This window comes from Crotalus tigris, unplaced genomic scaffold (assembly GCF_016545835.1).
Source record: "Crotalus tigris isolate CLP2741 ecotype Arizona unplaced genomic scaffold, ASM1654583v1 scf7180000024385.1074895, whole genome shotgun sequence".
Taxonomy (NCBI): Eukaryota; Metazoa; Chordata; class Lepidosauria; order Squamata; family Viperidae; genus Crotalus; species Crotalus tigris.
Genome location: NW_024100555.1, coordinates 916,576 through 942,566, shown reverse-complemented (window position 1 = coordinate 942,566; position 25,991 = coordinate 916,576). Strand labels below are relative to the sequence as shown.

Sequence of the window (25,991 nt, the reverse complement as noted above, 5' to 3'; positions counted from 1 at the left end):
CTATAAGGCATCTTAACAGTGACCATGTTGCTTGCTGAACATCTCAGATAGGGTAAATTTCATAGTACCTTGCAACAGATTGCATCACTTTAGTAGAAGTATCTTTTAGAGTGTCTTTCAAGTTATCCTTTAAGTTGCTGAAGAGTCTCCCTGCACCACCTTTCATCATGTCCAATAGTCCTCCCCCATAGGTAGACTCCATGTCAGGAGACGAGGCACCTTGAAAGAAGGAAAAGGAGACTCAATAAACCAAGGACACTGCAAGGAACCAAGAAATTTAACCATTGCAGCAGGTTTTAAATCAGTTACAATAATGTATTTATTAGAAAGAGATGAGAAAACAGAGGCATTAGGAGACACCAAGGTAACCCGTATTATGGTAAAACAAAACACAACAATATTATTGGCCTGTTAAAACAAGATGTATGGACATTGACTATTTCTTGCTTTTCTTTTCCAGTTAGAGCTGAAAAAGATGAAACTGATCCGAGACAGAATAAGCAACAACAGAAAACAGGCACCGCAGGAATAGGTTTAGATAAGAAAATCTGTCGACAGATTGCATAAGTTTTACAGGATCTGAGAGAGTTCCCAGATAAATGGATAAATCTGAATCATAACATCCCAAAGGTAGAGATTTCTGTCCACAGAACTACATGTCTCAAGTTACGTTGAATTTTCTTACTTTTTTTGAAACTCTGATATTTCACAGTGGCTTTGAATCACAAGCGAGTAACTTTGGAAATTGTTCCTACAATAAAAAGAAGTCATATGGAGTGATCGGGAACTGGGGGAGCTTTTGCAATCCCCTTTGTCATGGTCAGATCAAGCCCTGATTACCACGGATACCACTCTGCCATCCATTGAAGGAAAGCCAGACCCATTAGATCAGTGGTTCTCAACCTGAGGGTCGGGACCCCATTTGGGGTCGAACGACCATTTCACGGGGGTCGCCAAACAACGCAGTCCGCCATTTTTTCCCCCCTTTTCCTTAGCTGTGCTACTCCCTTTTATTCTATTGGCTTTTGAAAGCCAATAGAATAGACTCTCTTGAATAGAGTCTAATTCTATTGGCTTTCAAAAGCCAATAGGAATTGTCCAGGCTGTCTCTGCCCTGCTGAGCCCGCCAAAAGTCCCATTCTGCAAACGGTGCTGCACCAGTTGAGTAGTCCTCAACGTACGACCGGTTGAGTAGTCACGACCGGTTGGGGGTCATGGCATTAAATAGGTTGAGAATCACTGCATTAGATTGATCCAATCAGTGGTGACTGAGGGGAAAGATCCCACCCTCATCCTTTACTGTCTGGGGTGCCAGAGGAGTTGGTGCTGTCTGTGCTCCTAATCAACAATTACATGAGGACACTGGATGAAGTCATTTGTTGCCGAGGAATGAGATATCATATGATGATACTCAGTTATAGATTCTGTTCCTGGCAAACTAAATAATACTGTTGATGTCCTACCCTGGTGTCTGGAGGCTGTAGGAGCCTAAATAGAAAACAAGAGGCTTCAACAAGACTGAGTGGCCTTGGGGCCCAACGGTTCTGGAACTACACCATCTTTGCTCTGGATGGTGTTGCACTGTCCCAAACAGACCCTGTGTGCAATCTGGCATTTCTGGATGTACAATTCCTGTTCAAGGAGCAGATGGTAGCAGTGGCTAGAACGGCCTTTGTACAATTTTGCCTTGTGCAACAGGTGTGCCGATTCCTAGATCAAGGGACTCTACTCACATTCACCTAAGCCCTAGTCACCACCTAGTTGATCTATTGTAATGCAGTCTTCATGCATTAGATACTACTTGAAGAGTATCCAGAAGCTTCGCTAGTACAGACTGCAACCACATAGAAGAGCACACTGCTACACCCTACATAGTATGAGGTCATATTAATTCTTTGACTGTCTCTTCCTAATTCTATCTGCCCATCCCACTAGATCTAGCAAAGAGGGCATGCTGGCAGTCCCATTGAATAGGGTGGATCCCTACTTTATGAAACATTACTTCCCTGAAAGCCAGTCTGACCTTATCCCTTTTAAATATTCAGTAGTCCCCTCAAGATCTAATTATCATCAGGCCTGGGGATAGGGATAGTTTTTCGCCTTTTATAAGTTTAACATTTTTAAACATAATAATATTTGTCAGCATATATGGTTTTTAGCCTTGTTGTACCCCACCCAGTCACTTGTCTGTCAAATGGCGGCCATATGAATATGAAATAAATAAATACTAAATAATTATCAGTTTGCAAAATTAAAACAACTGAAAATAACTCTGTCTATCAGGCCACAGACATATACCACATCTGTGGCATCACACATTTCAGGAAATGAAATCATTATTTTTTCAGGACATTAAGAAATACCGTCCAATTGAATTAAGTTAAGAAATGCTGTTCTGAGATATATTTAGACCCCCTTTTTACCTCTATAAATCAAGGGTAGCTTACTATTTGCCCAAATTTGGCAGGATGAACATAAAAACTGAACCACCACTCTAAGGCAATAGCTTCACTGATGAAAATAATATCATTTCATCTCTTTTAGTCAATTTTTCTTGGAGGAAGATTTCTTTCCAGGACATAGCTTTGAAATGATTTGTATGAAGGAGGATTTTTTTTTTTTTTTGTCAAAAGACAAGTAGAAAAGGAGATGAAATCCTCCAAAAACCTCAGAATGAAAGTCTTTATGATAATAATTTTCTTGGCAGGACAAATTTCCCCCCCACTACTCTACACTACAAATGAATAGGAATATGACTTCATTTAATTGCATGAGGAAAAATTGCTTGATGCATGCCTCAGTATATCATATTTTAAACACATTATGCAAAGACATGGCTCTCTAGAGAGGTTTATAAAGTTGGAAAAGATGAAAGAAGGGTGGGGGGGATGATCACCAACAAGGTGGATAGATTTGATTACAGCAATGAAGAATACGCCAATTGAAGACCTAAAGGACCAAGTTGTGGCAAGCTATCCTAAGAAAATCTATGTGGTTGACACCAAATTGATGGGACATAATTATCAATCATTCAAGGATTTATACAATATGGAGTTGCAGTTGCCAACTCTTATCCTTAAAACACATTCCTAATATTCATTTTGTTGTTTTTCTGTACAAGAGTCTGCCATTCATTCTGGTGGAACTATAATGTAGAGACTTGCTGCAGCTTTATCCTCATCCCATCTAAAGGAGAAAAAAATATCCAAATATCCAACTGAGTATGCATCTTTGAATTTGGGCATTCATTATAAAAGAGAGCAAAGCTGAAACTCTCACAGCTTTTTCATAAGGAATTTCTTCCAGAGAATTATAATAGCTGCAATGGCAAATTACCATCTAACTTATTTATTCATTTATTTTATATAATTCCTGTGCTGCTCCTATTATAAAACTGTCCATGGGCCACAAAGATAAAAGTGAAGCAGAAAAAACATAGGAGTAAAAGCTATAAAAATTATAATAAACAATGTTAATTATACTCTTTCTGATGAATATTGAAGAAGTTTAGAAACAGAAACATTGTATTGTTTCAACTTACTGGAAAGATTATTCAGAGAAAAAAAATAAGATTAGTGATCAAGCTGAATATTTTAATTCTGCATTCCACTAACCTTTCACTAACTCTTTCCTAAAACATTGCTTTTGTTTAACTCTTCTTTATGCTTTCTCAAAATGGACTATTGCATTTTCCTTAATCACATTTTCAAAGTAGCAACTTTGAGAAAAACCTAACATGCTGTGTGCTTAAAAGTGCTATGTAAATTGCTATAATGGAAAACACAGTCAAGGGCGATATGAACCTAAATGAGAACGCTGCTATGACCAAAACTATGTGGATGAGCTGATGATGTTATTCAGCTCCAGAAACAAAGAGGCTTCAGAAATGGACTTTTCAAATTGTCCAAGAGAACAGACAGACAAGACAGTGTCTAAGAGATTGCCTTTTGTTTTCACAAATATGGAGATATCTCTTGGTTTCTTCATAAACAATTACTATGAAATAAGAGATTTTAACTTCTAGAAATGGCCTTTTAAGAAAAGTTAATGCACCTTAGTATACCGAAAACTATTTCAGTTAGTCAACATTAGTTCTTCAGTCTAAATATACCAACATCTGATAATTTTCCTGATCTTAAGCTATTTTGAGTAACCTTAATATTTCTGGGAAATATTTAAAATGTAAGCATTGCTGAAATTCCACCTGTTTGGTTTAATATGATGAGTTGTTCATAATTCGGAGACTGAGGGTTTGTTTCATAAAAGGAGCCAAGCAGAGCTTGCTCCTGTGAGAATTTGCTTGGACATTAAAAGCAGCTACTTCTTCCATGCTTTCTATGTTCACTTTCAAAGATAAGAGTGTTTGGACAACACTCTTCTTCTCAGTAGCAATGGCAATAAGACATATGTATGTATGTATGTATGTATGTTTTCTGAGGTTTTCGTGGATGTTTGTATGTAGGTCTTTGGTTGTTTGGGTTTTCTCCTGCGTAAAATTGGAAGTGTCTTGGTGACATTTCGACGAAGTCCCGTTTGTCATCTTCAGGCTGATGTTTTCAGCTTCGTGCTTCGAGGAGCAATGTATGGTCTTAGCTGTTTCTTTCTTTTAACTGCCAATGGGGGTATGAACTGATTGGGTGGGAGCTTGGCTGTGTTCTGATTGGGTGGAGGTGTGTTCTGATTGGTTAGGGGCTTGGCTGTGCTCTGATTGGCTGGGGGAGTGTTCTGTTTGGGTGGGGGCTTTGTTGTGCTCAGGTTAGTCTGAGTTGCAGGGGGATTTAAGATGGTGGGCTGCCTTGCTATTTTTTGGCTTCACATTCGTGGTCGTGCTTCATCTTCATGGAGAGTGACAGTTTGCTTCATGCATGGATTGGAGGGGTTTAAAGTGGCTAATGATGCAGCTGTGGTCTGGCTTCTGGTTTGTGGTCGTGCCTCATCATCGGTGTGGCTTTGGGTTTGCTTTTTGCGTGGATGTGTGGTGGTGACATCCTGTGTGGTTTTTGTGAGTGTGGGTCTGGTGTCACACAGGATGTCACCACCACACATCCACGCAAAAAGCAAACCCAAAGCCACACCGATGATGAGGCATGACCACAAACCAGAAGCCAGACCACAACTGCATCATTAGCCACTTTAAACCCTTCCAACCCATACATGAAGCAAACTGACACCCTCCATGAAGATGAAGCATGACCACGAATGCGAAGCCAAAAAATAGCAAGGCAGCCCACCATTTTAAACCCCCTGCAACTCAGACTAACCTGAGCACAACAAAGCCCCCACCCAAACAGAACACTCCCCCAGCCAATCAGAGCACAGCCAACCCCCCAGCCAATCAGAGCACAGCCAAGCTCCTAACCAATCAGAACCCACCTCCACCCAATCAGAACACAGCCAAGCTCTCACCCAATCAGTTCATACCCCCACTGGCAGTTAAAAGGAAGAAACAGCTAAGACCACACATTGCTGCTCAAAGCACGAAGCTGAAAACACCAGCCTGAAGATGACGAATGGGACTTCGTCGAAACATCGCCAAGACACTTCCAATTTTATGCGGGAGAAAACCCGAACAACCAAAGACCTACATATATATATATATATATATATATATATATATATATATATATATATATATATAAAACTTCACTTCACTTCACTTTATAAGACTTAGGATGGAAGGCTGAGTCAACCTTGAGCCAGTGAGAATCAAACTGCTGACTGTCGGCAAAATTAGCCTGTAATACTGCATTCTAACCACTACGCTACCACGCCTCTCTTATATTCTCTCAATACTAGCTCTTTCCAATTACATGCTTCAAACTTTTTCCAGGGCCATTACTTTAAAAAAAAAAATCCTAGATCACTTCAAAGTATTTAAGCTCACTAAATCCTTACAATAACAGGTTGTCTTCATAATTCCAAGAATAACAAGGAATGTAAAATCCTCTGTCTAGATTTTAAAATGTAATTCACGGCAGAGTTCAGAAAATTGGGTGCAAACTGAGAAAGTTGTAAGAACTGAGTTTAGAAGCAGCTTACTTTAGGAGAGTTAAGGTTTTGGGTTTATGATTTAGCTGAAATGCAGTTTAGTAGCAGAATTCCTTGTTCTGAAAAATCCTGATACACTGATCAAACTCAGCTTATCCCAACCTGGTATCCTTCAACTATATTGTATTATAAGTCACCTACTGACAAGCTGTTAGCTGAGAATTGCTACCGTATATCTTATACCTGAAAATAAAGCAATTATTGTGAAGACACTATATGTCTTCCTGTCCCATAAAAAGGACAATCTCAAGATAGTAAATATGCAGTGGATCTTATATGCTAGTAAGTTTCTCCATACATTTTGGAATGTAATTCCTCCAATTCCCAAATCTATTTTCCATATTTGCTGGGAAAGGTAAAAGAACAGAGAAGAAGACAATGACTAGTTGCAAGATGGATGGACTCAATTACAATGGCAATGGGTGCATCTTGGGAAATCCTAAAAAGTTAGGGAAAAATCATCATGGTGGTGTGTAAAGTGTGCTATATGTTGCTAAGAGATGACATCAGTTTCATGGCACACAATCAATTAATGAAATCCAACATACTTGAAGAGCACAAATCAGAATAGGTTCATTTAATCCAATGAATGAAGATCTCATCTAATCAGTATACTAAATTGATTTTTCTGAGGAACAATTCTATAAAGTGTTTTGTCAATATGCATTAGAACTGCATCACTGATATCAGTGGAAATATTCAGTTTTCATACTTAAAATGAAATAAGCATTTCAGTATGTAAGAGGATACCTTGCTTATACAACTTAATTATTTCTCCTATGTTGCCTTCAGTTTGCAGAAAACGTATTATTAGATATAATACAAGAGTGATTGGAAATGTGTGCCTTCCTCGTAAAATGGAAGATTTATAGTGTATATATTGGGTACTAGTGCTGGAATTGCAGTGCTATAAACTCTATAGAAAAGCTCAGAACAGACATCTCTAAAATAAGAATGGAGCTAAATAAATGAAAATAATTTTAAAAAGTGAAAGCATCCTCATCTGACTTTTCAAGTGATAAATCTTACAATAACAAATACTTGAATGAAGAACAATTTACAAGTCTTAGAAATGCTTCTTAGTCATCATATTTATTAAGTGTGAATGTTACTGGAATCTATAATAGCTTTTACATAAGTCTTGAGAACTGGAAAAGGGTTTTGCTGTTATTGTTATCATGGACATTAATTTTGGAAACACGGGGATTGAATTCATGCATAATGAATGCAGGAATACCCAAGTGACACAGGCTACCTCTGAAAAACTCCAGCAATTTGAGCCGTAGAATGCTTACGACATGCTGTACTAGGCTTCTCTTTTTAAATAAAAATTGCTAATTTTCATACCATTAACATCTTTTTATTATTCTGCATATTCACTATGACTACTTTTGAATTCTACCAACAATAGAATTCCCATAGGAAACATTCATGAAGGCAAATACAAAGGCAAATCTTCATTCCCTTGGCATTCCTATACATTGAACAACTAGAGTAAGCAAGGCTGCGCAACTCATGCCTTGAGGCTTACGTGCAGCCCTTGGAAGTGCCCCTACCTACGATTGTTAAAATAGCATATTCTTAATAGTCTGACATTATGAACGGCTTGATACTTTGGTATACAGGTAACCCTCAACTTGCACCCACTTGTTTAGTGACCGTTCGAAGTTACAAAGGCCCTGAAAAAAAAAAACTTATGATGGTTTTTCAACCTTACAACCATGGTCATGTTATCAAAACCCAGGCGTTTAGTAACTAGCCTGTATTTATGACAGTTGCACCGTCCCATGGTCATATGATCGCCATCGGTAACCTTCCCAGCTGGCTTCCAGCAAGCACAGTCAATGGGGGGAAGCCAGATTCATTTAATGATTGAATGATTCACTTAACAATGGCAGTGGTACACTTTACAACTGTGGCGAGAAAAGTCATAAAACGGGATGAAACTCACTTAACAACCTAGCAACAGAAAGTTTGGGCTCAATTGTCATTTGAAGTCCAAGACTACCTGTAATTAAAAATAAAAAAATCTCCAATTCTCCCTCAAACTCATCTCACCAATACATGTGAGGTTGCTCCACCCAATCTGCAACTCTTGCCTCTTCCTAAAATGTCATCCTTAGCCACAAAAGATTGCCCACCCTTACAGAGGAATATCATTATACAGATGGCCAAAGTGCCTGCTTGGTGTAATGGTTAAAGGAATTGGGCTAGAAACAGGGAGATATGAGGTTTACTCTTGCCTCTTAGCCCTAGGAAGCAGTCAATGGCAAATCACTTCCAAAAACCTGTAAAGGAAACTTCACAGACCTGTCCAGGCAGTCACCAGGAGTCAACACTGACTCAAAGGCATGCACCCACACACATACACACACATAAGTATGTAATGATGAGGATGTGAAAGCTAACATCCGATGGGTATCCTTATTCCTGAAGTTCCGGGGAAGGAAATGATCCAAAATTGACAACATAATGTCTTCCAATATTGCCCAAATGACTAAAATTAGAATCTACACAAAAGTGTAAACTTCTGGGAACACCTCCCCTTGGTAGTTATAAGGGGGAAAAAACCACTCAAAATTACACACGGTTGCAGGTTTTTTTAATTTATAAAATATTTGCAAATGGTTTTAAAATGAAGCTGATTAATTTTTATAAATTAAAAAATGGATCAATATTTGAGGACTGTTTGCAGAAAATAATTATCACAGTCCTTTGGTAATCATCTTCTATATCCTTAGGAACCTGCCAACCACCAGATGTTGTGAAACAACAATTCTCCTGAATGTATTGTTAACTCTGATAAGAGTGAAGTCAGCAACTCCGGATTTCCAAAAATTCAAGATAACAAGATCCAGTAAGAATATTAAAACTCATTAGGTAATTTTTATCCTTTTCATGGAAAGCTTTAACAACAAAAATCATAACAATAGACTCATACATATGAAAATAAACACAGATATATCACAGTCCATATCCACAGAAGTATTTAGTATGTTAATTGCAAAACAGCATTTTGCAATTCAAAATTTCAATCAATATTTTCAATTTGATCTACAAAAATAAGCAAAAATCTATACATTTCAAAGTAAAATTTTGATTTTTAAAAAACTTATTTTAATCTTATTCCTTCTTGAAAGTAGCAGATCAATCCAAGATCTGTATTTAGTGGAGTCTGCATAATTTCTGAATTTACGAAGTCTAGTTTGTCACTATTTTTTTAAATCAAACAAAGAGGAAGGAAATAAAGAGAAGGTAATGCTTAACTGTTAGCAAGCAAAGACACATTTAAATCATTTTTAACAGCTGACAGAGTACCCCTTTACAAGAGTAAATTAAAAGTAAGTACTGTATATCACACAGTTATTTCAATATAGATAAAAGTTAATATCAAATCTTTTAAAATGCTATACATGCAACATGAGATTTGGCTTTCCTTGTAACATTTTAGCATTTTCTCAGTTCATTGTGAAATAACCTTATATTTGTTGCCAAAATTTTGAAAAGCAGTATTATTTCTTTCTCACTCAGTTTGAAGTTAATCCAAGAGAAATATGGTTTTATGAAGCAATTCATTCAACTGTAGAGTATTAAAGATTGCACATCTTACTGTTTGAGTCTCCCTCCCTCTCTCTCTCTCTCTCTTACACACACTCACACACACTCCTAACTACTCAATAAGATTGGGCACTATGTCAAAATAATTGAATACTATAAAATTCTCAATCTAACCAGGATAACTTTGTGGTTCAACACTCCAAGAAGTTTTTTTTCCCCTTAATGTAACAGCAGCACATCATTTGATGGAAAATGCTTATACATCAAAAATGTTCTCTAGTCAGGAAAAAGGAAGACTTCACCAGAAATGAAACAGAACTATGAATATATTTTTATAGTGCTAGTTTTGGTGGCATTGAAGAAATCATGTCATTTAAGGAAATGCCCATCAACCAATTTGAGAACATAGCAGATAATCCGTCAATAACTAGCAGTTTATTGATGCAATCGATCAGCAATCCAGGATGATCAGAGGTTAGACATCACTGTGAATAGCTTATTACTAGTTCTATAAACCATCCAACTGTCTAAGGAGATTTTACAACAGATAAAATATCTAGCTATACAGCATCTTTTTATGGGTCTAACTATCACCATTTTCCATACCCATAAAGACAGATACGCCTTTTCGTTTTTGCAGTGAGGAAAAAAAGGTGTGTCACTTGATGGATTTTTTTTTTAAGTAACATGCTGCTTGGGTTTTAAGCTTCACCCAGTCTATATTCAAAGTAAAAACTGGGGCTGCCAGTTAGCTTTTAAAGATAACAAAAAAATAAAACTTGCTTTATATTAGCGCTGAGCCTAACAGTTAAATAAATGACCCTCATTCTCAAGATAGTATAAACAGCATCAGCTTTATATATAGATATGTAGTTTCCCAGTGCAGACATTCAATCTCTTTCTTTCAATAAATATCCATCAAACAAAACCCCTTTTAAGCAGAAGATTTTCTGCCAAATACCAAGTACTTTTGAAAATATACATTTGCTCCTTTCCAGGGTTTCCCTGAAGAGGTCATTACTAATAGTTTGGTCTCACACCAAGGCACACTAGCAAAATAGCCCGAAGCAGTCTTCTCTGCATTTCCTCTCTCCCACCCACTTATTCACAAGCACACATGCAACCCGAGAACAATACACTGATCTGCGCGGTTCCTTTGCGCCCCGCCCGTCCTTTTCCCTCTGCACTTAACGGAACAGCGTGACAGAAGGGACAGGTTTCCTTATTAACTGCTCTTAAAAGCTCTGTAAATTTTTAGTAGCAGGCCCTCGCCTTAGAGAGGGCAGACTGGCCTGGCCAGGTCCGCTCCAACCCCTCCACCCCTCCACCAACACAGTCCTCGCCCGGAAGGTTGGGCCCTAAGTACACCTTCCCCCCCCCCCCGCCCGCCTTTCTTCCCCGCGCAGAGGCAGTCAACCTGCTACCTGAGCTGTCCATGGTGCTGCAGTCGAGCGGCTGATGCTGATGCTGTCGCGCTGGGCTCCTCGCTGCTGCCACCACCGCGGGGATCACCCCTTGTTTGCCGAGGTTGCCGCTGCCGACGCCGCCGGTTCGCTCCCGGCTGCTGCAGAAGTCACCGTTGCTGTCCACCAGCTGCAAAGATTCATAGCCATCATTGTTGGTCTTTTTCCGATAGCTCCCGAGGAGACTCATGGGCGAGTCAGACAGAGAGAGTCACCACGGACATAAAGGCGGGAGAATCGCAAACAGCTCACCTTCCCCTAGAGGCGGAAGCAGACACACACCCAGAGCGGGGCTGCAGCCCCAGCAGGGCCTTAACTTGCTGGCTGACTGGGTGTGAGCACAGGCGGTGGAGGCAGCGACCTCCCCGCCTCTTGTCTCCCGTCCCCGCCTCTGCCTGGCAGCTATTGGAGCAGCCTGGGGAGGCACACCTTGCCTGCTGCTACAGACACTAGTCCGACCTTTTAGTCTCAGAGCCTACTGCTTTCAGGAAGCGATGCCCGGAAGCAATGTAGAAGGCCTCCAGCTTGCCTGCGCACACTCTCTACAGTTTGGCTTTCACACCACCCCGCTCCTTCTAGAGACCTGGAAGGAGCAAGATCAAGCAGCATGCAAAGCAGCACCCCTGCAGATCATCTTCATCCCAGTTCAAGGCATTCGACATTTCAAGACTCAAGAAAGGCAGCAGGCACATGCAGGAAGTGGATAGAATCCATCCCACTCAAAAATCCAAGATCGGAATGAAACAGGCAATGATTCTTCCCTGTGATACTCTAAGAAAGCATTAATTGGACTTTGAAGAAGCAAGATAGAAAGAGTTGTTTACACTTTTGAATGTTGGTGTTGAAGAAGAATCTTAAAAATAAAACTGGTAGCCAAGAAGACAAACAAAAGAATTATTGAACAAATCAACCCAGAGTTTTCACTTGAAGTACAAATTATTATACTTTGGACAAATTATTTCAGTGGCTCTCTGATAATGCCACTGGTGAAAGGATGCGGAAGATGAGCAGCAACAAACTGGATGGATTCAGTTATAGCAGCAATGAGTGCACTACTGGAAGTCCTGTGGACCAAGCTGGAGACAGATCCACCTGAAGAAAATTTCTCTGTGTGGTCAATAACAATCAACACTAATTTGATAGGACATAATCAATTCTCAAAACCTCACTTGGTGCCCTGTTCCTTTTTTTTTAGTCCAACTTCCCCTATCCTTGTATCCTACAAAAAGTGGGAAATCAACCACCTTTCTGCCATCTGGATGCTAATCTTTCCTTACCGCTATCATCAGAGCCAGAAACACAGAAGATACAGTGAATACATGCAATAAAGTACGTGTGTCAAACTCTCCATATCATTTGACATGCCGCGATGTATCACAACTTTTTTTTTGCATTGCTGGAGCTGGGGTGGACATGGCCTCTGTATGATGCAACCGGCCTATGGGCCGACAGTTTGACACCCCTGCAATAAACTATCTAATGAAGCCTTCTTTACAAGCCACCTTCACTAGTTATACTAATTTCATTCAAAATGCCACAGCATTTTCATCCACACAATAGATGCTAGAGGTCTATGCAAGAGACTGCTACCTGGAATGCAGGTCCAAACTTTTACTAAGATAGGATACCTTGGGCAACTATAACAACTATATTTTTTATAAGTGAAACTCATTGCAATGAAGTTTGTATATGCTGCCTTTTTATACTCATAATTAGTACATCTTCCAAGGATGACTTCTGTTTCCCTAATTGTAATTGGATTTCTTTAAATTATATCCCTTGGATTTGTATAGATTTATATATCTTATAACTGGTCAGAGTTATTTCAAACTGCAAGACGGGCAGCAAATTTGATAATAATACTTCTAATTCATCTCTAATCCATTTCCAATCCTGCCCATTCATGCAGTTAGAAATTCTAGGAGTGTGTTTAATTAAAATTGGTTTTGTTTAGGAAACCTTCAGAGGTGCTTTGTTTTGCTTTTATTGGAATTTATAAATGTAGAAGTCAAGCAAACTGCAGGCACAATTTAATTACCCATAATAAAAATTCACTGTTTCTGCATCAGATTCTAAGAGAGAGAGAAAAGATGTCCCAAAATATTATTGACTGGCATTTTGGACTGGACATTCTAGACTAGAATGTTTTTCCTATCCTTGCTTGATCTAACCCTCCTCAGGTTAACATTTTTAAATAAGGAATGACAATGCACAACAACCAGATTTCAGTATTCAATGGATATGTCTGCAGCTTATATTCTCATAAACAGGTCTGAAATCTTGTATAAAACCCTATTCTGACAGATTTCTATAATATAGACTTCCAGTTGGAGATGTTGCGGCAGATCTGTCATTCTGGAGGACAGTCAACGTAGGACTAGTAGACTAGACTAGATCCCTTACTGAATGAGTGGCATGGCGTGGCGTGGAGTAGAGTAGAGTATAATAATAATAATAATAATAATAATAATAATAATAATAATAATAATAATAATAAAAGTTGGAAGGGACCTTGGAGGTCATCGAGTCCAACCCCCTACTCAGGCAGGAACCCTACACCATTTCAGACAAATGGCTGTCCAGTCTCTTCTTAAAAACTTCCAGTGTTGGAGCATTCACCGCTTAATACAGCGGTTCTCAACCTTTTTATACGGCGACCCCCGGTCAAACGGACGCGCCACGCATGCGCGGTGCATGGCACGCATGCGTGGCGCCACCCCCTGAGGGGGAAAAATGGTGGATCGCGTTGTTTGGCGACCCCCGTAAAATGGTCGTTCGACCCCAAATGGAGTCGCGACCCATAGGTTGAGAACCGCTGGCTTAATAGAATAGAATAGAATTGGAAGGCACCTTGGAGGTCTTCTAGTCTAGCCCCTTGCTCAAGCAGGGGAATCTATACTATCTCAGACAGGTGATTATCCAGTCTCCTCTTGAAAATTTCCAGTGATGGAGTGCCCATGATTTCCGGGGGCAAGCTGTTCCACTGGTTGATTGTCCTCACTGTCAGGAAGTTTCTCCTTAATTCCAGGTTGCTTCTCTCTCTGTTCAGGTTCCAACCATTGTTTCTCATCCTTCCCTCTGGTGCTTTGGTGAACAACCTGACCCCCTCTTCCTTGTGGCAGCCCCTCAGATACTGAAATACTGCTATCATGTCTCCCCTATTTCTTCTCTTCTTTAGACTAGCCAAACCCAAGTTCCACAGCCATTCTTCAGATTGTACTATGAGATGTACAATCTGAATTGAGCTCCCTGAAAATTACAGTCTACAAATCTTCTATTTCAGAATTGTTTATATGACATTATTGACAATTGCAGACAAGACTTGCTTCTGCCTGTCAGTTGTTAACATAATTATCCAAGATACAGCTTAACAAAATATAACCTGGTAGTTTTGCCTCCAACTTTTAAAAGACTCTCCAGTTGTGCTTCCAAGCTTCCAACTGTTAAAACTCTCAAGTCGAATCCCTTTCCATGTTTCTATCAATATTTTTAGCAACAGAAACAAGTAAAAATTATTAAAAAGGGCATACAATCTTCAAAGTTCAGTTGTTTTAAATGCAGATAGCAGATCCAAACAGAAAAAAATATCTAAGCCTGGGCTTGGTCCCTATATTCAACTCTTATACAGGATCTGATATTTTATATATGCTCAGAAGCATCTTTGTATTGTATGATTTTCATACCAACAAAAACATGGTCTTTTAATACACATCTGGAAATAGGTTCTCAGGACATGGTTCACCATAACTACCTATTTGATTTTATCTGTTCAGCAGTAATTACTGTAGATCCTAGAATTAATCAGGGTTTGTTTTAATTGTTTTGAATATCTTGGGCAAGGAACCACATGACAGTTTTTAGTGATATTACTGGCTAACAATGGGATGGGTAACTATGGCTCCTTTACAACCTGTGGACTTGAACTCCAGAATTCCTGAGCCAGCATAACTGGCTCAAGAATTCTGGGAGTTGAAGTCCACACTTCATAAAGGGTCGAAAGTTACCAACCCCCTGGGTTAACATCTGTCCCAGTGACACAGAATGGTACAGACCTAATTAGAGGTCCAAGAAGCTGACTATTTTCATTATTATAAGAACATGAGGCAATTTTGAAATTGTTCAATGATTGGTGTCTTATCCTTGTAGAACAGACATGTCAAACCCGCAACGTCACGTGACATCGCGCAACATATCGGAGCTTTTTCCCCATTGCCGGCAATGGGGTGGGCGCGGTTTCCTGGTGACGCATCCGGCCCACAGGCCAGCAGTTTAACACCCCTGTTGTAGAAAAATGGGTCTTTCATACATATTCTTTTAATCTTACCAAAACTTTCCAAATAGTAACCCACATGTGGACTGCACTAATGTGGAAGAGGCTACTTTCCAATCATGTGAGAGCTACTACTATAGAAAGCATCTGATGTGTATTCCTGAACTATTTAAAAAAACAATCCATATTTCAGACATCCTATGATGAATAGACCCATGAAAATCGGATGGGAGAGAAGCCAACATTTTGGCTATCTAGCAGACTTTCCCTCATTCAAACAGCTATAATCTTCTAAAATTCTTTTCTAATATTATTATTAATAATAATAATAATAAAGTTGGAAGGGACCTTGGAGGTCATCGAGTCCAACCCCCTGCTCAGGCAGGAACCCTACACCATTTCAGACAAATGGCTGTCCAGTCTCTTCTTAAAAACTTCCAGTGTTGGAGCATTCACCGCTTCTGGAGGCAGGTTGTTCCATTGGTTAATTGTTCTAACTGTCAGGAAGTTTCCTCTTAGTTCTAAATTGCTTCTCTCCTTGATCAGTTTCCATCCGTTGCTTCTTGTCCTGCCTTCAGGTGCCTTGGAGAATAGCTTGATTCTCTCTTCTTTGTGGCAGCCCCTGAGATATTGGAACACTGCTATCATGTCCCCTCTCGTCCTTCTCTTTGTTAAACTAGACATACCCAATTCCAGCAACCGTTCCTTATATATTTTGGCCTCCAGTCCCCTAATCATCTTCGTTGCTCTTTTCTGTACTCTTTCTAGAGTCTCAGCATCTTTTTTACATCGTTCCAGTTTTAATGTGTCTTCATTGTTTTGCTAAACCAATATCTCTCTTCTTTTTTATCAATGTGGCAAAGTTAAAATAAAAAAGAGTAGGATTCCTGAGCCTTTTAGAGCTTTGAGAGAGAAAGAGAGAGGCAGAGTATGATACCCACCAAGTGTAGTTTATCATGAAACTGCACCATTTGCAGGTCCCTTTATCTTAACTATTAAAGTAACAGAAGCCCTTTACATCGGACCATTCTGATGTTTAAAATTTGCCAAAGCTACAGTGCAATTTCATTTTGGATATTACACAGCTGGTTCTCCTCTTCATTCAAAAGAATGTAATTTGGTGAAGAATACACCAAGGAAGGCAAGTTGAAAGAGGGGGGAAAAATCAATGAATTCTTGAAGAATTGTTAAATGGAACCATTTTGTTCTACTATTGAATTTTATAGCTCTTTATAAGGTTGTACTAATAGCTTAGTTTAATTTTTTAAATTATAAAATTATAAAAATTAATTTCGTTCAAAAATTTGTCATGAAGCAGCAATTTACAAAAGATTTTGGTGCCAAATTATTTTACCCTTTAAAGATTGCTATATTGATATAATGTGCAGTATCCCAAAATCCAAGCTAACTAAGTTTGGAAAAGGAATTATTTGTTATTATCAAATAAGTAAGAGAAATATGGGCCAAATAGGAGGACAACCTATGTCTGAGCTTATGGTGCTTCATCCAGTGTATTATGGTATAACTGTGTCTAACAAGAAAATACAAGATAAGCCACAAGACAGACTGAGAGCTGCATAATTTAGGTAAACATTATCTAAAGGTTTTTCACATGTTATCCACCCATTAGCAAATTCTTCTTCATATATTCTGGGAATATGTAATTTATAGATACACTGAGGAAAACGTCTTCAAATGTTCTGTTCCCTTATGTCCTTGGTTTTCTTATAACTTTCTTATAAGCCTATTGGAACCTTCTCTGCATTATTCTTCAGCAACACAGGGCTTCCGGATGTCATAAATTATTATTCCATTATCTCCAATCAGTTTGGGGAAGGCTGCTCTATATGTTTACTTGGAGGAAATTGCAATGTGGGATTTTACTTAGGAACATGCCTTTGTAAGATTGAAAACTATTGTGGTTTTGGGTGGAATACTGATTCCTCTGCAATAATTCCTATTGATTTTTTGTTAAAGTGATGACTGGGTTTTAGTGCCTCTCAATGAGTTTGTAATAGATACAGAATCCCACATAATTGCATCTCCAAGTATAGCACTAAGGCTAAGTTACTTTCCAAGAACATGAATGCATGGCAGAAATGGAATCTAATAAAGGAGAATATCTGTAGGCAGAGGTTTGTCCTCCGAACTTGCTGCTTGGCTCCCGGATGTTTCGTTACCAAAGTACGTAATATCTTCAGCAGGGTTTTGGGTGAAGTGTCTAGTTCATTTATATAAGACCTGGGTGGTTGGCTGGTCTTGTGACTGGTTGAATCCCAGGACCGATTGAATCACATGACTGGTGAGAATATTTGGAGGGTTGAAATGAGGGGTCCTTGGTGCTCTCTGAGCTTGCTTGTGACTAGCACTGATGATGTTTAACTAGTTTGGGTAATGAAACCTCTGCAAGAAAACAACCAAGCTCAGACATCGACAAGGATTCACTTTCTCTCAGCCCAATCCAGCTCACAGGGTTGTTCTTCTGGGGAAAATAGGAGGAGGAAGGAGTATTAGGTATGTTCACTGCTTGAGTTATTTATAAAAATAATAAGGTGGAATTGTAATTTCTTTAACAAAAAGAAAGTAGAAAGAGTACATATAACACTTTATGAACTTTATAATGAAGCCTGATTTCTACTTACACACATACATGCTTCTAGATTCCTCATAGGAACGTGCCATAAAATGGATTATTTGTGGTTTAGTCTTATAATGCCGCTGCATTTGCTGCCGTTTGTCAGATACTCTCAACCAAGGAATTTAAATCAAGCCTTACATCACCAACTCAATGAAGTGTGAAAAACAGATCAACAGAGTTATATTCGTACCCAAGACATATTTGTTACAAGACAGATCCATAAAGCAAAAGAACAGGACTCTTACTTTGGTTCTTGCTGAAACCTCTCTCGTATATCATCAAAGATCTCCTGTCCAAACTACATGTGATGCAATTTTCAGCCCAAGCAGAAACCACAAGAGTGTCCATTGCAAGTTGTAAGAACAACAGAGACATTCTGGCAGAAGAGCTGGGGAAAATATGTCAGCCAAGAGATTATACTATAGACTTTATTGATTGATTGATTTGATTTTTGTATTCCACCTTTATTACTTTTATAAGTAATTCAAGGTGGCAAACATGCATAATACCCTTTCCTTCTCCTATTTTCCTCACAATGACTCTGTGAAGTGGATTGGGTTGAGAGTGAGTGACTGGAAGGCAGGAAGGACTAAAATTCATGGTTTCTAGGCCAGCACCTTAACGACTACATCAAACTGTCTCTCATTGTATTCCGTTATTACACCAAGTGGATTAAAAAAAAAAGGCTCCTGCTAACAAGATATTAAAAAAGGCTCCTGCTAACAAGATAAGACTATTATTTTTAAAAACCATGATAGATGGGGAAAATAACAAAAATTTGCTGGGTTGACCCACATGATCAGAACATAACCCTGGAAGGTTACAATTCATACAACAGCAACAATTCAGGAGAAAGGGAGGAGGTATGGTGTTTTCCTGTATGTTAAAAAAGCATGATTCAAAGAACCTATTGAAAGTGTTTAGGTGAAAGAAAAGAGAAACTAAACTGATTACATCTTGAGAGCTTATTATTGATTGCCAGATCAATAGAAAATATAGGTAAGGCCTTTCTGCATCAGATCATATGCTTTAAAAAGGGCGTGTGAATAGAAGAGTCAACAGCTCTGACATAGACTGGAAATCAAACAACAAAGAGACCCAACAAATTCCTGTCTACTCTTGCTAACAACTTTATTTGGCAGAAAATGGAATAACCAAAAAAGTAATCTGCTATCTGACCTAATTTTTAGCAACAAGAAGGAATTGGTTGAAGAAGTGAAAGTGATTGGAACCTTGAAGAAGAATGAGCCTGTTATCTTCAAATCAAGAGAAGAATCAAACTTGTATATTAGAATTTAAAAAATATATCTTCATGAACTCCAGCAGAAGATAGGTCAACTAGAAATCCTGAAGGAGAGACATGTCTAGAAAGGATGGGAAAGCTTGTGAAGTACTGAAGATGTAGCTTTCTAAAAGGCTGCAAAGGAAAAGAGACTTGTAAAGTGATATGAAATAAAAAAAATGATATAAGGCAGTTATCAAAAACTGTACAGACTAGTACATCAAATGGGAGTGAAAGAACCAACAAAGGGAATCACAGAATTTTTAATAGCAGTATCTGAGAACTTATTATTTACTTACTTATTTATTTGTATCCTATCTTTTATTATTTTTACAAACAACTCAAGGCAGCGAACATATCCAATACAAAGCAAGGTTTCAGAAAAGCAGAGGAAAGCCAATGTTGTCCCTATTCTTAAAAAAAATGGGGAACAACCTGAAAAATTACAGTCCCAATATTCAGACAAGGCAAAGTCTCCAACATATTTGTGAATGCTTGGAGAGGAATCTTTCAGAGTGAGGTGAGTGACGTAAATTTAATAAATACATAAATAAGAAGAAATAACAAAAGTTAGCATAGATTTGTCCCAAACAAACAAGCCTGTGTCTTCAAATATTTGATAATTTTATCTTTAATAGCAATTTCCACTATCCTCCCTGGAAGAGAAGTTAAGCAGACAAAGTTATAACTTCCTGGATTTCTCTGCTGAAGCCAAGTATAGAGACGGGTTATATATTTTAGTTAAGAAGTCCACAATCTCAGGTTTAAGCTCCTTAATATTTTATTAAATAACCAATTAAAAGAACCTTTTCTGTTTTGACTCCCTCCCTATTGAACACCATCCTTGAGGAGATAAGATTGGCCCCTAATTTGACACTCTTTTGCAAGTTATGGTTCTGCCCAGAATAATATGGAGCCCATCAAATGGCTGGTCTAATTGTTGTTGCTGGTCTGTTATTGGTTTTTATACTGGGTTTTATCTTTTGTACTTGGAGTCACTGAGAATGAATTGAGTAGCTATATTAACTAATTAATTGATTAATTAATTAATTAACTGTGCATTCCCCAGGACCTGATGTCATCATGCCCTGAGGAATCCCATGGATATAATGTACTTTGAACTAAGCAAAACAAAATAGTAGAATATAAGGTTTAGATTATATGATAAAACTATTATATGGATGTAATTGTAAAATATCAGAAAGAATGGAGAATACTAATCATATAACCTTATAAAGCAATCTTATAATTTCTGAGAGGCAGGTGCAACTAAACAGATAAAGAGAGAGATTAAGTGCAATGCCCAGTGCTATTTGTCATTTTTATTAACAGAATAACAGAATAGAAAGGGACTTTGGAGGTTTTCTAGTCTAATCCCCTGCTCAGGCAGGAAACCCTATACCATTTCAGACAAATTAAATGACCTGAATGAAATGATTAAGGAGATGATTATCAAATCTGCAGATGATTCAAACGTAGGAGGAGTGGCTAGCACTTCAGAAGAGAAAGACAAGATTTAGAAAGATCTAGACAGGCTTGAACAATGGGCTGAAAAGGATATGTTATTTATCAGGGAGATGTACGAAACCTTGCATCTTGGGAGAAAAACATGAAGGAAACAAATATTAGATGGGGGAGACTTGGCTTTGCAGAAGTACAGGTGAAAAAGAGTTGGATGTTCTAATAAATCACAAGTTGAACATAAGACAGTGGTGTGATGCAGCTGCTAAAAGGCAGATGCTATTTTGGGATCTATTAACTGTATTAACAGGCACATAGAATCCAGATCACAGGAAGTACACTTGACACAGTACACTGATCACATATTATTATTCTGCCTTGGCCAAGCCCCACTTGGAATATTGCAACTTAAAAAGCACACTGAGAAACTGGAATAAGAGAGCCAGTTTGGTCTAGTGCAGCGGCTCCCAACCTTTTCTATACCCCGCACCCCTAGAATGCTTCTGATATATTCTCGCACCCCTTACAAAAGTTCGAAATAACGGCAATGAATTATGCATATACACTATAATTTAGAAAACCAAAGTTTTCACACCCCCTGGAATATCATCTGGCACCCCCAGGGGGTGTGAGCACTCCCGGTTGGGAACCCCTGGTCTAGTGGTTAAGATGCTGGCCTAGGAAACAGGAGACTGTGAGTTCCAGTCCTGCCTTGGGCATGAAAGCTGGCTGGATGACTTTGGGCAAGTCACTCTATCTCAACCCAACCCACCTCATCTACAATAGTTTGTTGTAGAGAAAATAGAAGGAGGAAGTATTCTGTATGTTTGCCATGAGTTATTTATAAACAACAATAAAGGCAGGATGAAAATCAAATAATTGTCAAATCCAGTCTAAACTGGACTATGCAACCGACCACCATAATAAGTTCAGTGGAAAGACTATCCATGTTTTGAAAGGTTGGAAACAAAGTTCTATCAAGAATGATTTTAAAAACTGTATATATTTAGCCTGCAGAAAGGGTAAACTGAGAGACAATATAATAGATAATTATTTAAAGATTTAGAGGAGTAAAAGGAAGGAGTAAAATGTATCTGTCATTTGCTACTATACTGTAAGTTGTTCATAGCATCTGTTAGTGGCTTCCCTAAAGAATTATGGGGCTAAATGCAACTTGAAGTTCAGATAATCCAGCATCATATACCAATCATGCAATCCTAGGTGTTTTACTCCATATGTCATCTTTCTTCATGCATATACTTCAGTGGTTAATTAATTGTGCAATACAAGTCTTACAACCATATTGTAGCTTTTGACCCTAAGAAAATGCAGGAAAAAAAATTATCTTGTCAAAGGCACCCATAAAAAGGAATAGGTTTATGTAATGTAGCCAGATGGCTTAAGCAAATGACTCACCTCCCAGAATCCTAGGAAAGTTTCTGTTAAACCAGCCATGAATCATATGCCATGCTAGGGAGTGACACCCCCCCTCCCACGCAAATACTAACTATTTTGCCTTTCCAGCAAGGAAGATTCCCTGGAGATCCCCAAAAAGAATGAGGTTGGTTACCACAATCAATACCCAGTTAGAAAAGTAGCACCTGGTTGACATGGAATTGATCAGGAAAAGCTAAGTATGCATTGTCAGGCTTGGTTAACTTGAAGGAGTGACAAAGATAGAATTCCAAGGCTATAAACTGAAGAAACATCCAAGGCTGATAAACTGAGGAAAGATTCTTGTTAATCTTCTGTATTGTTGCCAGGAAAACTACATGGAGAAGTTCAGCATTTACCTTTATGTTTACCATCAAGTTATACCACTACAGATGGGAGGGTGGGTATTCTGCATAGGAATCCTTGTTGATAAATCACAGAGGAAATGAGCCTTATAAATGAAAAAATAGGAGCAAAGCAAAGGGAGATGAGGTTACCACCATTAGGTTTTCTCGGAATATGCCAAGATTTTGTACAGGCAGGAAGGATTCAGAATTTGGGAAGGAATCTTCAAGTACGGCACCCCTGGCAACTAAAATGGTACAGCTCCAGAAGAGCACTGCCATTTGATTTGGCTGCCAGTACTAACTCTTTAAGCAGCCCTCTCCACTGACCTGGTTAATATTTATTATGCCAGGTAGAGAGATTTATTACCCCGAGAAAGAGAAAAAAATAGAATTGTGGTGCAATTCCACTCAAATGGGCAGCCAAGCTATCTTGCAATGTGTGTCTCAGCCTCCTCCAGCCCGTCTCACTCCTGAGGAGATGCAGTCCCCATACGTTTGAGGGCACAACACTGGATAGTTATCTGACAGAAAAATCATTTGCCCTTCCCTTACCTATATTCAGATTATCACCATAGATATTTCCTTCACTCATACTTTCAAATTTATTTTTTCCATCCTGAGCCAAGAATAATTTGGGGGATTATTTGACCGTGACAAACAACTGAAGATATCTGCTTTAAAAAAAGAGGGGAGAAATTGCTGGTAGATTCACATAGCAGATGATATTATAGGCCTTCTTGTTACTCTGAGGATTAAATTTTCAGCTGGCTAAAAGCTCTGCACAGAAAGGATCAGCAATTTGCTTGCATATCCATTGGCATGCAGGAAAACAAGCATCAAGGGCAAAATGCTAGAGTTTCTCATTAAAGAGATTTATAAATGCAGGCTGTCTCAGCTGTGTAGCACATCTTGCCACTTCTGCCCCCCCCCCCAAAAAAAGAAACACAGTTGGCTAAATATAGCATATCTCTGCGTTGTCTTCAAGCTGCTATTGGCAGCCTTTAAATTAGCAGAATGACAGAGCTGTTATCAGGAAAATGAAGCTGGGGTCGAGATTCGCAGCTCTTTTCCCCTTTAAGGAACACGAGAAGATGGAGGCCTTAACTATCTTGATTGATACGATTCATTTCTTTGCTTGCTAGAGGAATATTTAAATTTTGTAAGTAGGAAGCCTTGCAGCAAAGGCCCAGCTCTTCCTAACCAAATTTGGGAACAGCCATCTAGCCTTAGAACTGTTATTTCACACCACTGCATACATTCTGCTAAGCAGCCTTTCTTCACTTTTTCTGAGTAGCTGTGAATTTCAGAGCTGGATTAATGTAGGCTGCATTCTGAAATTATCTATGATTTGGAATTAAGGATATGCTTTGCAAAGAGACGCTTGATCTCAGAAAACATCTCACTGATTCAATTATAAAAATGATTCAGACATAATGTATTAAAAAAAACCTTAGCATTTTTATCATTTGTGTTTTCTTTTAAAGGGAAGAGAAGTATCTCCTGCAGATCAGATGCTGCTGTTACTATTTAAACTTCAAGCCATCCAATTATTCTTGGCTGGTAGTAATAAGATAGCATTAAAGTACAAACAAACTCAGATCGAAGACACCTTCAGTAACATAATTTTTCAATAGTTATGTAAAAAATAGATAATAAATGGTATTAATCTGTCTATCAAATACGAAGATTTGGGGTAAGATACTATGCACAGCCTATTCTCTGCTAGATATTATATAACTGCATGTATTTCTAAACAAGGCTTGTTTTGCTTTCAAGATGTAGAATTCTAAAATGCCATTTTAAAAAAGGTTACTCAGCAGAACGAACAGCAAACACTATAATCCAATACATATATTCAGGCATTTATTTGTAACATCAGATATGTTCCCAGTTATAGGTTTTCCTTACCTTTATTTTCTGACTTTTTCATGCTCCCTTTTCTCTCCTTGCTGCAGTTCAGTTGGGGGGAAAAAAAGCAAAACCCAGCTGATTTCTAAAATGCTGACTTTTGATTTGTCATTCACAGCCAGTCATAGGTCACAAAGGCTGCATTTCTCCATCCAGGGTAGTGATGCGATGCTAATTTGTAGGGAACGATGCACAGTCCTGGGTTATAGTTTGTATTATAGAGAATCAGACGAAGAATGGGATGCAAGAAGACATAACATATTTAATAAAATCTGGCATGGAACAGGATCTGGAGTCAAAGATTTTCTCAGTTCATTTCAGTAGATGCTATTTCACATGTTCATTTAAGAAGAAAATGATAATTGGCTTATTTAATTAATCTCAACAAGAACGTCAGATGAAGAAAAAGGAGTCCTAAGGCTTTGCTGTGTCAAGTTTGATCAAATTTTCATTTATGCTGAGTTGTGATTCAGAAATCATGATCCTGTTTTCAAGTCATTTTCTCTTAAAACTATTCCAATATATATTAAAATTTACTTGAGTCTAAAAAATAACTAGCATATTTAGCAACAATATGAAAGTATAGCCTAGCAGAGAAAAAAAAAGTTAGGTTTTCTATGCATCTTCCAAATCAGTAAAAAAAAATTAAAGAATTTTGTAGCATTAAAGTGTTACATTATTCTTGCTTATGGCAGGAAGAGCATACAATTATTTATACTGAAAATTCTCTCTTTTATTACATGTGGGTACCCTCAATAAAGCATTGATAGTCTGATAAATACTACAAAATGAAAGTTTTTTTTACATGGTGAAGAAATAAAAAAATTTCAGCTCCATTTTTTAAATAAAAAAATTGCAGATACATAGTGTTCTGTGAAGTACTACAGAGGTGAAGTCCATTCTGTTTGATTATAGAAAGTTTCTAAGGTTAATTTGAGATCTTTTCAGCTTTTGAAAAGACCACATGGTTGATTATATGAATATTTCCTGGTCATTCACATACTTTCACATCCTTGTCATTCACAGCTAGTCCTCAACTTACGACCCACAACTGAGCCCAACATTTATGTTGCTAAATGAGATATTTGTTAAGTGATTTTTGCCCCATTTTATGATCTTTCTTGTTGTTGTTAATCACTGCAGTTAAGTTAGTAATGCAGTTAAGTGAATCTGGCTTCCCCATTGACTTTGCTTGCCAGAAGGTCGCAAAAAGATGATCACATGACCTTGGGACACAGCAACGATCATAAACATGAGCCAAGTTGCCAAGCATCTGAATTTTTATCACTTGACCATAAGGATGCTGCAATGGCCATAAGTGTAAAGAACAGTCATAAATCAATTTTTTTAGTGCTGTTGTAACTTCAAACGGGTCACCAAACGAACTGTTGTAAGTCAAGGACCACTTGTATTGGGAGGCGTGTCTATTATAGTTTTAAAGCTGTTCTAGTAATGAAGCTGGTATTAAGTGCTGGTTTGTTCCTGTGACAGGAAAGCCAGGATTAACATAATTTCCAAAATTAAAAACCACCTCTTTCTTTCTATTTTATTCCAGAGAGAAATGGTGATATTCACTATTCCT

At 38.3% G+C, this 25,991-nt stretch overlaps 1 protein-coding gene across 4 annotated transcripts in view; it reads right to left on the bottom strand.

The window, feature by feature from the left end:
* DNAJC6 (DnaJ heat shock protein family (Hsp40) member C6) overlaps nt 1-24,631 on the bottom strand; it is a 56,882-nt gene extending 32,251 nt beyond the window's left edge. For 2 of the 4 annotated variants that reach the window (XM_039328950.1, XM_039328952.1), the window contains exons 1-2: nt 11,031-12,347; nt 69-219 (exon numbers count right to left, since the gene is read on the bottom strand). In XM_039328950.1, the coding sequence (XP_039184884.1) occupies nt 69-219; nt 11,031-11,259 (380 nt within the window). In that variant the 5' untranslated portion in view covers nt 11,260-12,347. Of the gene's footprint in view, nt 1-68; nt 220-11,030; nt 12,348-24,409 lie in introns of those variants that run through there. The other 2 variants (XM_039328953.1, XM_039328951.1) reach the window with 2 other exon arrangements.
* Between the last annotated feature and the right edge of the window lie 1,360 nt (nt 24,632-25,991).